Source organism: Struthio camelus, chromosome 8 (genome assembly GCF_040807025.1).
Source record: "Struthio camelus isolate bStrCam1 chromosome 8, bStrCam1.hap1, whole genome shotgun sequence".
Taxonomy (NCBI): domain Eukaryota; kingdom Metazoa; phylum Chordata; class Aves; order Struthioniformes; family Struthionidae; genus Struthio; species Struthio camelus.
In genome coordinates, this window is record NC_090949.1 from 37,147,513 (window position 1) to 37,164,339 (window position 16,827).

At 41.7% G+C, this 16,827-nt stretch overlaps 1 protein-coding gene across 2 annotated transcripts in view; it reads right to left on the reverse strand.

Annotated features, from left to right (window-relative positions):
* Positions 1 to 638: 638 nt before the first annotated feature.
* Positions 639 to 16,827, reverse strand: part of WLS (Wnt ligand secretion mediator) — a 39,443-nt gene continuing 23,254 nt past the window's right edge. The window contains exons 3-13 of one of the 2 annotated variants that reach the window (XM_068953498.1): positions 15,037 to 15,096; positions 11,443 to 11,567; positions 10,069 to 10,230; positions 8,800 to 8,936; positions 8,005 to 8,173; positions 7,720 to 7,817; positions 6,836 to 6,899; positions 5,801 to 5,944; positions 3,982 to 4,065; positions 2,257 to 2,410; positions 639 to 1,761 (exon numbers count right to left, since the gene is read on the reverse strand). In XM_068953498.1, coding sequence (XP_068809599.1) covers positions 1,652 to 1,761; positions 2,257 to 2,410; positions 3,982 to 4,065; positions 5,801 to 5,944; positions 6,836 to 6,899; positions 7,720 to 7,817; positions 8,005 to 8,173; positions 8,800 to 8,936; positions 10,069 to 10,230; positions 11,443 to 11,567; positions 15,037 to 15,096 — 1,307 coding nt within the window. In that variant the 3' untranslated portion in view covers positions 639 to 1,651. The remainder of the gene's footprint in view (positions 1,762 to 2,256; positions 2,411 to 3,981; positions 4,066 to 5,800; positions 5,945 to 6,835; positions 6,900 to 7,719; positions 7,818 to 8,004; positions 8,174 to 8,799; positions 8,937 to 10,068; positions 10,231 to 11,442; positions 11,568 to 15,036; positions 15,097 to 16,827) is intronic. The other variant, XM_009688992.2, reaches the window with a different exon arrangement.

Sequence of the window (16,827 nt, forward strand, 5' to 3'; positions counted from 1 at the left end):
TAGTATGCAATGCTCTTTAATTTCATGTCTTAATACATACATTGGCTAGAGATGGACTAAGGCTACACAGGTCATCTTAATCTGATACTTCCTAATTATGCTTTGATTTTGCAGTTTATGTGTTAATTTCAGAGGTTTAAAGAACGCAAGGATAAGATGTCACCTTTTTTAGGACAGCATTTCTACTGGCACCTGTGAGAACTGTTGGCATCTGCAGAAGCTGCAGTTCTCTCGGGAGTCTCGGCTACCTCAGCAATCGACAGCAGAAGCAGATTCTTATCTTTTAAGGACAAAACTGGGCCAGGGAGGTTGAGATACAATAGCAGTTAACACAGACATTGATTAGTATCAGGTAATGAGGCTCTTTGGATTCTCAGGCTGTCCTCCAGGTCCTGGAAGAACCTATGTCCTAAGCAGGATGAGCCCTTTGGTCCACAGTTCTTCCAGCCCAAGCCATCAAAAGTTCTCTTTTAACTTGTCCCCAGCATAGTCCAGTCTAAGCCTCCAACCCATACTAGTGCCCATTCTCCTCCACTGCTGATCATCTCACAAGAGTTCCACCTATTCACAGAAGGGGGGTGATCTCATCTTCTACTACTGCTTTTCCTCTGAAAAGCAAATAACCATGCTAGTGTATGACAAGTGGGTTTTTTCCAAGTCTGTTAATTGCTAGAAAAATCCATCTCTACCAAGTATGCTCCATTCTGGCAATCTGCCCAACTTACAGGCATGGAAACTGAGAACAGAGCCTCCCCTGTGCTCTGTGCTCTTTCTGTTCTTCCTCATGGCACATAAGCAGCATAAAAATGAAGGAGCCATAACAAATAGGTAAGATAGAGGAAGACAACAAGAGACAGCAGAGCCAAAAGGGCTGAGAAATAGGTAGGAGCTGGCTATAAGAACCATAACTCTAGGAATTCAGGCAGGAGCTCTAGAGCACATATTTCTCCTGCAACTGAAACTGAACTCAGGCATCAAGTTTTTACATTTCCTATATTCAACAAACAGTAAAATCTACTGAAAAAGCATGTTGCTGCTTCTTCTACTACTTAAATCTTATATGTTACAAACAATCTACTGCCTTCCCCGGTTATGCTTCACTCAAGTGATACGAGGTTTGCTGTAGAGTTAGAGGGCTGTACTAACGACCACAAATTGGGTTCCATATGGTTATAGATGATGGAATTAAATGTTTTTAAAGTGAGGCTTTAGTCCATCCCCCAAGCCTAACACCTTGCTTAAGAAGCTACACATACGAAAAAAACTCAAAATACTGAATACCTGCTCATTAACTGAGCTCCATTCACTGCTTGCACTGCATGCACAGGCCTAAGGTAGCCAAGTAAAAATTACCCAATGTCAGGTCTGCCACTTCCTAACTTCTGAATGTGCGACTTTGCAACCTTAATGCTTTTCTAGCAGATCTTTACGTGCTTGAGTGTAACACAATATATGTATCCCTCCCCCCAGAAATAACTACTCCGTATTAAAGAGTTTACAAATGTTCTGCTTGGTGTCACTGCTCTATGAAAAGACGCTAGATATTGGGCATTCATAAAGCAAGTTACTTAGACACATCTCCTCAAGGAGGATGCTGTATCGTCCTGTGTACTCCACTTCATCCTGTGTCTCAGTTGAGATGTTCTCAGTGTTACTCCTGAGCTTCCTTGCGAGCTAGCTTATAAACCTCTGTTGGCCCATCCACATGGGTGATTGTGGTGGTGAGCTGAAGCTCTTCGCCACTGTTTACACCCAGGTCACCTGAGAAACAAAGTTATTCTGTTAGACTGCTCTCACAATAAAACATTGGACAGTGAGAAGGCAAAGGATATATTTTATTCACCCCTGACTTTCAGAAGCAATAATGTGAACTAAGAACTACATAACATTTCTATTAATCCTTTTATGTAAAGCTATTTAAATACAAGCATATTTGAAGATGAAGATTTTTGTGCTACTGAAGACTACTGAAAGGAAACCAGCAATATTAATTAATATTAAAACAAATTAATATTAAAAAAGAAAAACAGCTAGAATGTTTTTAGAAAGCATTAACTAAGTACGCAGACTTTTCTGATGTAGTCATCAAATAAAATGTCTGCAAAAACAAAGTGTTTTGAAAAACAAACTATCATTTGAATAACATTTCAGGGTGATAAATTTGCCTTTCAGTAAAAAAGCACACAAGTATCACCCATTTGATATTCCTTTCTTCCCACAGTAGCCTTCATGTGCAGATCATTTAGAGCTACCTACTGTTTGACTGATCTTCACCGTAATTCTTGTGTGATGGAGCATACAGGAACATAAGTGCAAAGACGTACAGGTTCCACATCCCATAGATGCCTGTGAAGAAGGCGCTGTTCACCTGTATTGTTACGTCCCCCCACTTCCAGTGGCCTTCAGTCACCTGTCCATGAGACATCAGACACACACTGACACGTTCAGTTAAGGCTGAATTCACAGCAGCTCATAAAATACAGAAATAAGCTCTATAGCACTAGCTTTGAGTAAATTAATAAGAAAACGTCAGTACAACAGGATCAAGTAAATGGATGTGTAATAAGATTCAGTAACACTGACATTAGCCTAGAATTCTCTTTTTTAGCCTCCATCTGCAGAAAAAAAAATAGAACTTACAAAAGGATCACATCAGACGATTTCTTTGATTTATCATTCTTACATGTGACAAAATCTCTCATTCTGCGATATATCATTGCCATAACTGATGTGTTCAGGAAAGATTGTCACATAAAGGGCACTACCTAGGAGACAACTAGTTACATCTGAAAACATTAGACTTCTATAAATAGACCTTTTATACAAGGAAAAACAGCATGAATAATGTGAAAAGCTAATGTGCTGAATGCCTTCTTGCTGCTTCTGTTTTATGACAGAGACCTAGGCTGACAGCATCAGCCTTAGCCATACAGAGATTTGTCAAGATTTATGAAAGTATCATCAAAATTAATATTACTTGAAGATATACAGACTGTTCACACTGCAATGTTGGCTTTCCATTAAAGAAACAGACACAAGGTGATAGCATGCCTTTTCCTGATAAGGAGAGTTTCCCTTTGGAAACAATTGAAAGTTCTGCTCCAAAGAGAAGCCACAAGAGTACAAGCCTTGCCTTTACAGAAATCCAGACTAGCTTGGAAAGAGGAGCTGGACAAGATAGTTTGTGTTATGCCCATAAACAGAGACGGTTAAGGTCATTACTACTCAGTGAGTGCTGCACCGAATTGTAAAGTGGTCTTTCTCAAATCCTTGCTTCAGTCTAACAGATTTTTAGACCAAAATCTTCTGCTGCTATATTCTCTGTTAGGACATCCCACATACCGCAAAGCATAAGCAGTGCAGAGAGGGAGAAAATATTCCTGAACATGTAATTCTATAGAGTACACAGTAAGAAGATAGTTCAGCATCTTTGGATCTGCAAGGCTGTATCCACTGTTCTTCTGAAGCTGCAAGCTGCTTGTGCTTAGGAACAACCATAAACGCCATCTTTGAGACAAATGCAATTTTAACAGTAGGCTATCACTTTTAAGCCCATTTGTACAGAAAGACTGCATCCTAGCTCAGAATAAATAGGTATATATGCTGTTAGAAACAATACGGTTGCTAAATATTTCCTGTTTTTTGACTTAATGCTGATATTTCTTATGTTTCTTTGTGGGAATAAAAAGCCACAGGATTCCTTTAACATGAATGGAACATTTTTCCTCTTGCTGGGTTCTCAACTATTTTGGCTGATATTTCAAAAAACACAGGCCCAGACTTTACTATGAGCCAGAGGCCTTTGTGAAAGTTTCAGCCTAAACAGTTTTATGGCAGCCTTAAAACAAGTTCTTAAAAAGCGAATCTACCTACAACATGCACACAGACCTTTCTCTCTAAACTACAAGTAGCTGACATTGTTAGTAACTGGAGAATTTGAGGCTGACATTCTCCAGTGGAGCTGAATTTCAGCACACTCACCTGACTCACTATAAAGAAAATGACTGTCATTGCTGCACAAGCCAGAGTAATGAGCATCAAGAACTTGAACCTAAAAATCAGCCCCTGTTTAGAAAGAAATGTCACTGGTCAATTAACAGAATCCACAAAAAACCATTTTTGTTTTTAGCATGTAAAAGACAAGTCAGAAAAAAAAAAAGTCCAACCCACGAAACCCCAAACCAAAACAACTTCCGCCCACTCCTTTGTACCGTGCTCCTGACAGGCAATATTCTCCATTCCCCACACACGTCTGCATTCCTCCCCGATATACCGAGTAGGGCGTACATGTCTGGACAGCTCTTGCTTTCCATTACACTTGCTTTTGTGACTGATTTACTATGAGGTAATGTGAAAGAGGAGGCACATCAGTCTAAGCTAGAGGTTTCATTAACTGAACAGCAAATCTGATAGCTCTCAGCTTTTGTTAAGCAAATAGAAATGCCTTTGGTCTAGAATAACATCTGTGGAGAGATGATATATTTTAGCAAGGCACCTCTGTGTTTCTAGAGTGATGATACTGGGTTTGTACAAGCCGACTAATCGTCACCCCCAAAGACTATCTGGCAGGAAATTACAGCAATTCTAAATGCTTATCAAAAATTAGGCTATGTATTGCAAAAGAATGTAGATTATAAGACAAATAATTTATGGCTCAAAATCACATTTTTTGGAATCTTACCATGTGTGTTATTTGCTTTTACTAGTTTTAAAATTTTACTACCAAAAAAAAAAAGTTTGGCATTTAGTTCCTTTCTTCTTTTTCTTCTTTTTAATTGTTTCTGGAATTTTGATGGAAATGTTAGCGCGTGCATAACTATTAGGCCATAACATGACAACAAATGGCTTTTAATTTAACTCTTCCAGATAGGATTCAGGCCTACTAGATGATCGTATTTGGAGCACTGCTGCAACAGCAGTACAATACAAGCTATAGTCTTTCGATAAAGAGAAAGATGAAAAAAAAAAGCTAAATATCTTGTCCAGATTGTTTCAGATCCTATTTTCTCTTTGGAAGGAATTATGTGCATTCTTGATGAGTGATAACTGATCTGTTCAAATCAGAAGCGATCATTATTAAACAGAACAATATTGGTGATAAATATTTACACACCCATGAAAACAACAGGCGCTCTCAGCTTTAGCACTTAAAGTGAGCTCCTCTTGTTTTGCAGCAATTAAAGACAGCTAGGACAGAAATAACATACAAAAACACAGGCTAAAAAGGGGATAATTAGCTGAACACATTGGATTTTAATCCTATTCTGACAGTTTCCCTCCTGTAATTTGTCTAGGAAAAATAACCCCATAAATCTGTGAATGCGCACCGTGGAAAAACAGGAAGTTCTTAGTAATACTTCCCATTAAACAAGTCACTGATATTGCAGGAGGAGAAACTGGGATACAGAGAGCTTGATGTGCTTTCTCCCCATAGTAGCTTAAACTGTAATTTGGAGAATTATCCTCTATCCTCAAACACTGTTCTGAGGGAAAGGACAGTAAACTGGGAGATCACAATTACTCATGAAAATGAGAGCTAGCTTACATATCCTCCTGAGAGATCAAAACATTACATCAGGGATAAAGATCCAAATAAAGAAAAAAACATCGTTAATAACAGTCTAAAGGAACACAAAGGCCATTAGGAAGATTGCAGCAACATAAGAAAGCCGATAAAAATCAGATTTTCCAGGTTCAGGAAAAGATTGATAGAAAAGTTTTCAGTGTGCTCTTGAAAAATCACAATAAGGCTGAAAATGCGTTTTAAAAATAAAAAGACTAAGTGATAACAAGTTACTACCTCATAATGAAGGCGGCGAGCCTTGCTCATGGCTGGGAGGCTTGACTGTTTTCCACTGATGTTTCTAAACACTTGAAAGACCATAAAACACAGGAAGAGAAAATACAGACACAAGCAAATGCCTGCAACTATAATAAAGGCCATCTGAACAGTATAAGTTAAAAGAAAATAGTATAAACTAAACATTATTCAGGTAATTCACTTCTATTAGTAATATCACAAAGATCATAATTAAACTTTTCAAGTGCAGCAGTTATTAAAGACGGGCGGCAGCTCCGACATGAGCAAGGGAGCGTGCTTGATGAGCCCTCCTCCCCCGTTCAGCCTCAGCGCTGATGCTCTGATGTTCCCCCAAGCGCTCGACATGGTCTTAATGAGGGATAAAATATTGAAAGGCCTGCCAGCTAGAAAGGCTGAGCTGGAATCGACACTTCTGCTCCAATGGCAGGAGGAGGCAAGGGCTCAGCAGAGATGTTGCAAAGCAGTCGCCAACCAGCGTGCAATCTTTGAAGAGACTCCTGCGAGAGGGCTGGGATGCAGCGGAAGGGGAACTAATCGTGTTAGCTTATCTCAGCCCAGCAATAAAAATTAACGGCAGCGGCAGCACTTCCAACAGGACCAGGCAGCTCCAAAGAGCAATACATAGAAATGCTTCAGCAATGCACACCCAAGTCACAGCAGCAAAATGAATGGCCCCGGAGAAAATGCTGTTGCAGCTCAGACCACGAGGGGGAAAGCAGCGCGGGTGCTGCAGGAACAGCACTTGTTCTGTCATTACTGTGATAACTCCCAGGACCTAAATCCTCCCTTGCATCTCTCCAAATTGCAGACAGGGGTACCCAGCTGGGGCTGCTTCTTCAAAACCACACCAGCATCTTCCACAACCCCTGAGCCCTACCTGACAGCCCCAGCCTACCAAAAGGAAGAAAGTTTCCCCTCCTTCAGCAGGTATCTGGCAGGAGTATTTGCAGGAAGGGAACATACATTTCCCTCCCCAGCAGCAACGGTCCTTGCCCAAGCCCAACAGAAGGATACAGCCAGCTCCGTGCCCACTTCAGTGGTCCAGATACTGTAGAAGGGATTTTTCAGTTGCACTCCCCTGGAAAGAGGAGAGAAAACACGGCACTGTCACAGAATGCCAAAAGACTCGGAGAGAAGCACACTTCTCCTCTGCAGCCTGGAAAGAGCCAGACAACATTGCTTTCCCCTTCTGGGATGAGGAGAAGACAAGGTGGGAAGCATTTCTTTTAGGCCCTAGGGGACAGGATATGCTACTCTGACATGTCAGAATACTGCAGAGTTTTCATTAGGAGTCTGTTCTCTCTTCAGAGAGAAAGATTGCCCTTCATTGGTGGGACAACAGTTGTCAGCAGGGGCACACATCTGTGTGTGCCTGCATGTTTGGGCTTGTGTGCATGATCACCTCAGTCTCTTCAGTTGACTTGGCCCTTTCCAGTGCTGCAAAAATATACTCATGTTTATTAGCGCTTCTCACTGACCCTCAGAAGGACCCGCAGAGGAAAGAGTAAGGACTCATCACATCTCTGTCCATATCCTTCCACTAGGGAGAAAAACAAGAAATGTACTGCAGCACGTGAGATGCATTTGTGCATCCAGCCACGCGAGTTAAACCATTTACTTGCTCACTCACTGAGGCATCTTGAAACCATGTCCTCAAAAACAGACAGGGACCAGGAGATCCCAGGAGGGGCATAAAAGCTCTGTCCTTCTCCTCCTCATGTCACAGTGTGTGCAACAAGACTCACATGCACTCGCGTGGATTCAGACACTGAGCCTCCAGCACTGCAGTACTCCTGCTCACTGTTGCAGAAGGCAGCCTGCCTAAGCCTCCTCTGCACGTCGTTAAGGAAAGGCTCATCTTTCGTGTCAGAGCAGACATTCTGCAGGGCTTCACCTACCTCTCACACATGTCAAAGATGAAGAGGCAGAAGGAGCCAACAGCTATGGGTCCAACCTGCTTCCAGTACCCAGAGAGACGATTCCGTTCATTCTGATCCTACTCAAAGGGTCAAGAGGTGGGGAGGAGAGCAGGAGAAACCAAGAACAGCAAGTTAGCGTGTTATCGTCTGATCTGGAACGAGGCCCCACAACACTATTTCCAATATACAGCAAGTAAAGGGCGGTTGCCCAGGTATTGCTCAAAGCGGGGATGGAAACCACTTTCCGTTCTGTGTCATGCCTACCATCATGTGCTCTCCGCAGAAGATGATCCAAAATGACAGGAGCATGGCATAGAAAATGCCTTGTCGAATGTCTCCAAACAGTAACATCCAAGTCCAGTCAAATCCAATGGAAAACCACTCCACTGGGATGTTAATGAATGTCATGGAAATTCCCAGAGCAAAGATGACCCTGGAAAAGCAGAAACACAGTCTTGTTCTAGCTTGCAAGGAAGAGATACAGAGCGATAGAAACCAGAGGAGTGCAAGAACAATGATACAAGGAATCAGGCAGCGTTGGATGGGTGGCAGTGGGGGTGTTTCCAGAGCCAGAGGCAGCACCTCCCTTCCACCAGACCCTTTGGGACTAAGCCCTCACAGCAGCCACAAGCAAATGCAGCCCCAGATGAAGCAGCCTGGCCCACGTGTGCCCTGAGGGAATGGGTCTTTGCTTGGCGAGGCTTGATAGAGGTTGTGATTTTGTCATGGATCTCAGTTAGTGGTTCCTGTATGTGCCCCAAAATCTACCAAACACAGACTGACCACCCACTGACTTGGAACAGCCCAGCAACTCCACTCACCCATGGGGATAGAGGGAGTAGTCACCAATTCTGTGGGTTTAAGGGGAAAGGAAGAAAGGAGTAGCCATCGAGCTCTCCTGCTCCCAGGTGCCTGGCTGAAGGAATGGGACAGGGAGAAGAGAGATAACTCCAACACAAGGACTGGAGCAGGAGCCACCTAGGTCAGGGTCCGGGGATATCAGCACTGGGGTCTCTTGCCTCAGGGCCACCTTATCCAAGAGTGTTCGCCCCTACTCACTTCTCCAGCAGGACAGGAGCACGTGTCATCAGTGTGATCCGTCTCCAATACCAGACCATGATAATTAAAATGCTGGGGGTGAGGAAAGTTTTCATGGCAAACCACACTTTTGTAAAGCCTCCATTTTGATGGATACCCTAAAGAAAAATGAGGTTGACTGCAACAGCTGTACACATTTTAATGTCATTACTCCTACTTATGCTTATTCTTACATTCTGTGCTTATTCTCCTGTGCTGACAGGAGAGGCAAGTACATTGCAGTATTTAACATGTAAGAAAACGTAGAGGCAACCGCTCTCACTCAAATACACTGTTTGTTCAGGAAAGAGCAGCTGCCTACTCAGCACCCAGACCATCCAAGCAGACTTCAAAAGTCCTGAAAACTAACGCTAAAACATGCAGCTTTCATCATAAGGAACAACGTGGTCTGAGAGAGAAGCACTTCTGACACAGCATGGAAAAAGCATACCAAACTGTTCCCAAAAAGTAACAAGACGCATACAACGCTAAGTCACCGCTGCTAGGAAGAACACCAGCCAAATTAATGTGTTTCTCCAGACACCTGGCCTCCCTGCCCCATTTGTGAACACTATAGCAAGCTGGCTGACAAGTTCTCCTGAAAGAGAGAGCAGTAGGAGGCTTGCTAGCCGACAGCAAGCACGACCATCAAACCCCAAGGGAGCGCAGAAAGAAGGATAGCTGACAGCTGTTCCAGACACTTGCTTCGAGATAGCCAACTCCGTGACAGAGCTGGGTACCCTCCGAACCCATTTCTCCCACTTCCCTCGCTTCTTAGCTCTTTACCATAAGGGCCAAGAGGAGAGCTCTATGCCCAAGTCAGACCACCACAAGGAGGGGAGGAAAGAAAGGGAGCCCTCAGAAACATGGGAAGAGCCTCGCTCTGGAGTTGGTCACTGGGGAGCTCAGGAGAAGGGCGCTGCTCAGGGCTCAGGTAGGGAACCAGGCAGGGCTCGTCAGAGGAGAACGGTCGAAGAGGAGATCCCTTGGGAAAGAGGAAGCACTTGACTCTCCTGTCAGCACAGGAGAGCACAGGTCAGCACATTAACAGCAGGAAACACCTGTGAAGAAGCACAGACCTACTTTGTAGATTAAATAGGAGGAAAACAAGAAAGGTGTCACAACAGCCAGCAGTTACTCTGCAATGACAGTTCCAGTCCAGAAGCACCTGCTGGCTCCAGCACCGCACAGAGTACAGTCATTCCCTAAAGCGAGGCGACGAACCCCCATATAGGCAAAATGAACACTTACTACGAGGCGAATATCCTTTATCTCCCCAATCCCCACGTTAATGCCTTTCCTCTCGTTCACAGGGAGACGAATGTTGATGAGGTAGTACTTGTGAGCCACACTTCCAATCTCCATGAACGGAAGGAAGTCACAGTCATAGTGACGGCCTTCAGACTCCAGGGTCTAGTGAAAGAACACAAAGTGGCAATAGTGGTCAGCCTTTTATGTAGGAGCACACTTTCGCTGTGCATTTCTGTAAAACTCCCAGCTCTGAACATAGCTGGGAACATTACTAGCATTTAGAGATTTTTTTGCTAATCCCAACCTTTTCCCAAGGCTGAGAAAAGTCTGTGCAAGTCTGGAGATATGCATCAGCGGTTTGGGGATTTCTTCTGCAAGTTTTTGATTGTTTTGGGCAATAGCATTTGAAGTCAATCAGGTTCATGTTTCAGGCTCTCAAATAAAGTCACTGAAAGTCACTGAAACCTTTCAAAATGGTAGTCTACTTTGGGAACCAAACTTCTTCAGCAGGCACAACTTGAGCCAAAAAATACATGCAACCCCATCACACGTGTATTGGTTTGGAGTTCCTAAAGTCCTGTTCTACCAGCAATATTCCACTCTACACCTTATACCTATTTACTGCAATAGGTATGACTCTATAGAAGAGTACAAGTGTTACTGGAGGTGTGAGTGGTTTGCTGAAAGGGACTGTGAAATGGGAGAACAAGACACAGAGCTAAAAAACATGATGTGGTGAAGACACCAGATCAATTCGAACACAGGAATTACAGTTTACAGAACAAAAAGAAAGATTTATTTGAATAGGATATTATGTTCTCACTGCTAGCTGTGCTCTTTGCTCTAAGCTTTATACCTTGAGGCATTAAGCAACTGTTTCAAGCAACTCTGGCCCCACCTCCCCATGTTCTTTAACTGCTGCAGTGTCCCTGATGAGTTATTTTCCTTGCCCTTTCTAGAGAGCAAGGTTTTGTCCGTCACAGAAGTACGAAATGGAGAGGTCCAAGTTTTCTAGAATGGTTTAGGGTGTACAAATCTCAAACTGTTGGAGTTCCAGCCTGTCCACAATTGCAGAGGACAATTCTGTTTGCACTTGAATCTGTGCATTGATGTCATAGCCTTTTCTTCCTCACCATCTTGATTCACACCTCTGACTTCAGCCCCTTCTCTTGTATCATGAAATAGAACCAATCGCATAGAGAGTTCATCAGGTTTTCAAAGAGTTGGAGACAAGAGAAAGTTGGCAAGTTCGAAAGTTATGGTTGAACAATTCAGTCAGAGCTTCTAGTGACCACCACAAGAAGAAAAAAAAAGAGAATATCTCCCATCGTGCTCCCACACCTCCCCATTTCCAGCATTATCAGAACACCTTACTTTTGGTGAGCCAAAGGTGCACTTCAGCTTCCTGATCTCTATTGCATGTGCTATTTCTTCCCAGTCATCAAACGTGTCATCGCGATATGCTAATGACACATCCAGTGTAATTTCTGCGTTTTCTTCTGCAAGAGTAAGGAAACATCAAGCTTGTTAGGCAGGACAGGAATGGTACAGAACACTGGAAAGGTGGAAGAGCATCAAAATGCTGAAAGGGCCTTTGAAAGAGGTAGAAAGTTACAGTGAGAATTAAACCTTTGCATTACCAACAGTACACGCCAAACTACCTTTATTCAAAACATTTATCACCTCTCTAATAGAAGAGGAAGAGCCTAATTTCTGTTGGACATAAAAGCCTGATATTGCGCTAACTTGTGACCTACAGCTTGTGTCATAGTTGTGGGTGAAGACCATTATTTATATAGCATTAGAAGCTACAGTTCATATAAAACTGAAACCTAGACAGTTGCAAAGACAGTCAATAAACCAAGAAGTAATCCAGCAGACTCTTCACCACAGGTTGGTGGAGGGACTAACAAGACAGGCTTTTATTCAGACCTTCTGCAGTTAAGATACAGATATGCAATAGGTCCTTCCTTTTCAGGTAGTAACTATATTATATCATAAAATATGTTTTAAGTTGACACTGAAACTTTGCTTAGTTATAAAAAAACCACACACAAAAATGATGAACTATATAACAGCACATGGTTCAGTGAACTATATAAACAAGAAATTACATAACTAATGGTAAATTTTATTAAACATGATAGTAAAAGTCATCTAGCAATCTAACTTCAGATTTCTTCTGGTGGCTAGGTTCACCACCCATGCACCTAGTAGGAAGAGCACTGTCCTGAAGAATTGAACAAGTTCAGTTCTTGTTCAGTTCAACTGAACACCATCAACAAGCATTAAAACATGCCTAATATCTAGAATAAAAAGGCGTTTGACAAAGATGCATTCCACAAGACAGATTTTAAATGAAAGAAAGAAAAAGGCTGGCAGAGATCTTAGGCGGGGGGGCACGGAGAGACACTGCTGAGAAAAAGGTAAGATGCATCCTCAAAAGTAAAATCCTCAGAATTACCCATAATTAGGATTTCTGGATAAACCAGGGTTCCCAGAATAATAAGAAACATTACACAAAGTTCCTTTTAAAATAAAGTTTAGCTATGTTGGTCTTGCTGGGAAAAGGAAAGTCCTATAACCTCAGAGAAAACAGTCTCAGTATGATGTTTTCTATCTGTTATCATATAACTGAAGTCACTCTACACAAGATTGTCAGAAGAATTTTGGACCCCCTCCATCCCAACACAGCCCAAGAGCAGCACTGCCTTGTTTCTGTCTTTACAGAAGCACCAATGTGCACTTCAGCAAACACACATAGAGCATTTATACACCTGGATAAGGCGACCACAAGATTTGTCTCAGCAGATTGTTTCTCCCTTGCCTGGAGAATAGAGTAGAGGGGCAAATTAATAATTAGGAGAGATAAGATGTAGGATTCCTGGGTTTGAAATGTCATGATAGGCCAGCAATTCTTCATCAAACTGCAGCTCGCAAGGCATGCAACAGGTCACGCAGCAGACCAGAAACACCAGCATTTGTATCAGCGGCTTCAGTTCTTCAGGACAGTGCTTTTCCCATTATGCACAGTCAACCTATCCTTTCCTGGACATGTTCAGAGTTAGTATATGGCATGCAACTGCTTTCAAACACACTCTGTGTAGGATGTTGCCAAGAGGTCATTGCTGTAAGAAGGAAATGGGTTTAAAACAGACTTACTTAGATACCATAGTTGAGCAAGTCCACAGAATCGAAACAGTTACAAGTACGTCTGCTAAGCAGCAACACAAACAGTTTAACAACCTAAAGCAAGTCTGTACCAGCTTTACCAGATGTAAAATCCTCCTATTTACTAGGCATAGATCCAAGGGAAGGCTCTCAAAGAGCAACACGTTCTGAAATAAACATGAGCATGCTACAACCTAGCCTATTTTCATAACTCAAACTCCTCAAGGTAGTTGCAGCCATTGAAAAATTGTTAGAAGATCGCTACAGAGCTATCCACTATTTATTGTGCCAGTGCTGAAATACTGTACTCTTTATTACAAAGAGCTCATATTTTTGAAGTTCTCTAGAAGCACGATGTGGCATGCTTGTGAACTCAGTAGGTCAGAAATTTCTCTGTGGGGAAGTCCCTTTCCCCACCACCACCCCCCACACAAATTCCATCTACTCTGCATCTTTAGATAGTAAGTCAGCACACACACTATATCACTAAATATATATATTCAGACTTTCAACATGTTTAGTGGAGCAGACCAAGTGGAACACCTACAAAACGTAAAGGGGCATAGCTTTCCACTGTGAACTTTGTGTGTGAAAAAAGCTACCTCTCTCACAGCAAAATTCTACATAAGGGAATGGACTGCAAAGAAAATCAGTATCTGGCACACTTAAGCATATACTGCTTCAGTATTCCAAAAAAAAAAAAAAAATCTGGTCTTCATAATTCTGAAATGTTTAATGTCTACAAGTAAGCATGAATCTCTGAAGCGTTACATGTCCCATATATTTGTCATCATTTTGAGTTATATTTTTGTTGGGAATATGTGGTGGCACACTCATCCAAAATGATGGGAAGGGGTGTGGATGGTCTCTGTGGTTTAGACTTGCTATTTATACAGTGTTTGGAGGTGGTTCCGTTATGCTTTAATGTGGATGCAACAAGATTTTTCAGAGCATTTCTTCTGTACACACATGATCTATACTGTCCAGGCTGACAGCAAGTTCTTTTCTACTGCAGCCATTTGTTAGGCTTCTATGAAACATGAATTTTCCATCTCCAATCTGCTATTTAAAAGACCAGCAAACATGGATAAAGGGTAACATAAGGTTAAACTTGGCCCCATTAAAGGGAACTACAAACTTTATTTCAGAAGCCATAAAACCAGCTGGAACGTTTGGGATTAAATCCAACAGAAACCGCTTTTATTATTTCATCTTCGTAATCCAAATGTTGCTGCTGCAATTGCATATGAAAACCAGAAGGCAAAAGATATACTCATGTACCTTTCCAACCCAATGAAAATGTAAATTAAAATCTCCCTCTGGATTTCCATTAAACCCTACATTGGGATACCATCTCCCCTTAGAACAGAATTTTTTACAGTGACTCAAGACTGCCAACATAAAACAGAAAAGAATAAGTATTCCAGCACTGCAGACTGATACCACTACATCAGTATGCCCTCTGCCTCTTTGCCTCTTTTAATAGCAATTCCCATTGTTTGAGGGGAACGAATAAGGACGACACACTATTTGGCAGAGAACTAATTTTTCAGGAGATTTGTAACTTATGTCTTTTAATATTAATGTGAATAAGACAGTGGATAGACAATGGGGGGGGGGTTGCTTTTCAGGCACAGCATTACTGCTTCTGAAGTCCTTTGAATACTTGTGGCACATATGTGCCTGTGCATGCACATATACATGCAGGGAAGAGGGAGGCAGCAGGAGACCAGGGCTGACATTCCACTACACTTGGCTCAAGTGAAAAGAAAGGCATTTTAAAACAACGTTCTTTACCATCAAGACAGTGGATGAGAGGAGGGAACAGGAAGCTGGCCACAGAGTCAGTATTTGCTTCTGGGGAAAAAAAAAAAAAAAGATTTTTCCAGCTTCTTTTCAAACAGAAGAACATAGTTATGCCTTGGGAACCAGGTACTTTAAAAGAATAAAGATCAACAGTATGGGACATAAAAACAAAACAAAAACAGGCACAAGCTATGCAAAGCCAATTTTCTTACCGGAATAAAGTCATGGCCTATGAGAAAACTAAAGCCAGGCAACAGACTGCCAGAGCACCCCGCTAACCAAGTGTGGGAGAGGAAAGGGCCCCAGAGAGTGCCACGTTCTTTTCTGCTCAATATCATCTTCTCTACTTCCCTTTTAAAGGAAAGCATAGTATTTTTTGGAGCAGAGTGTATTACGGCAGTCAAATCCTAACAAGATCTCAGGTAGATGGCACCATCTAAAGACAGTGAAGAAGGAAACAACTTCCTAATTTTCTTTGTAAAAAGAAAGATATGATGAATACAGAAAAGCAATGCCAGAGGAGAGAGTATTTTATATATTCAAGGTTGAGCCAGAACAGATAAGGGAAGGACAGGGAGGAGAAGAGTAAGAAAACAAGCAAGGGAAAGAATAGAAAAAGCTATAAACCTATACTCAGCTCAGGGAAAGTAATTGTACAGTTCCTCCATGCATGGCAATTAAGATTTTTCCAGAACTTCCCAACAAAGAGTAGAAATACATAGACAGAAATCTCCATCTTATTCAGTATCAAAAGATGAAATTGTCCTTGCTGGGAAATGTCATCTCACAAAGACTGTGGCTGCACCTCCTCAAGACATAGTCAGAGGAGAAATCTTGCAAAGAGTCACTGGCCACACAAACGCTGAAAAAGAGTCTTCACCATTGGATGTTTAATACAGCAGTATAAATAAAGTCTAGGTAATTTGGAGCCTGGTAAATCACCTCTGATTAGCAACACAATGACAATCTCACTAGCATCCCAGGATTATGTTAAAACACTTGCAAAAAATAAGACTACAGGTTTGTTTTAGTAATGATGTGTTCTGCAGATGACAAGCTACAAGAAAAGATGTTTTTGCTGGGATTTTCAGCATTTAGGCTACTCACTGATACTTCATTCACAGGCCTACACAACACTATAAAGTAGGTCACAGCTGTGAGAGCCCTGTACTACAGCACTATTTGGTACCCTTCATGCTCTGAGCACTGCCAATTTCTTTTTTTTTATTTATTTTTAAATCATTTATTTTCTTATTTATTTTTAATGCTAGATATTCAGTATCCAGGATCTTTTCCATATTCACTTTGAAGCATGATATTAGCACACGATGTCTTCACTCACATTACAATAGCCTAAAAATAGAGAAGTTGTTTAGAAAGATGGCTCTGTGCCAGCTGCACACTAATACAGCTATCTGAAGAGAAGTCTATGCAAGCAACCAGAAACAAAATTTAGGATTATTTAGATTATGTTTTTGTGCTATACTAGCCCTCTAAAACTACAAAACCTAACAGAGACCAAATATATATTGATTTGAACCCAGAGTATATAATGCTCAGCCACACAATTGTACACAACTTCTTTCCAACAGCAGAGAAAACTGAAATCATTCTCACTTATTAACATCTTAAATTCACTAGAAATTAAAAGAGAAGAAAAGCTTTTTCAGAATGAAAAAAACTTTGAAGGCTCCTCCACATTGTTTTACTATCACATAAATGAAGGCATCATTATTAAATGTCTAATACAGAGCAACTGTCATATTGTACTTGTAAGGGACA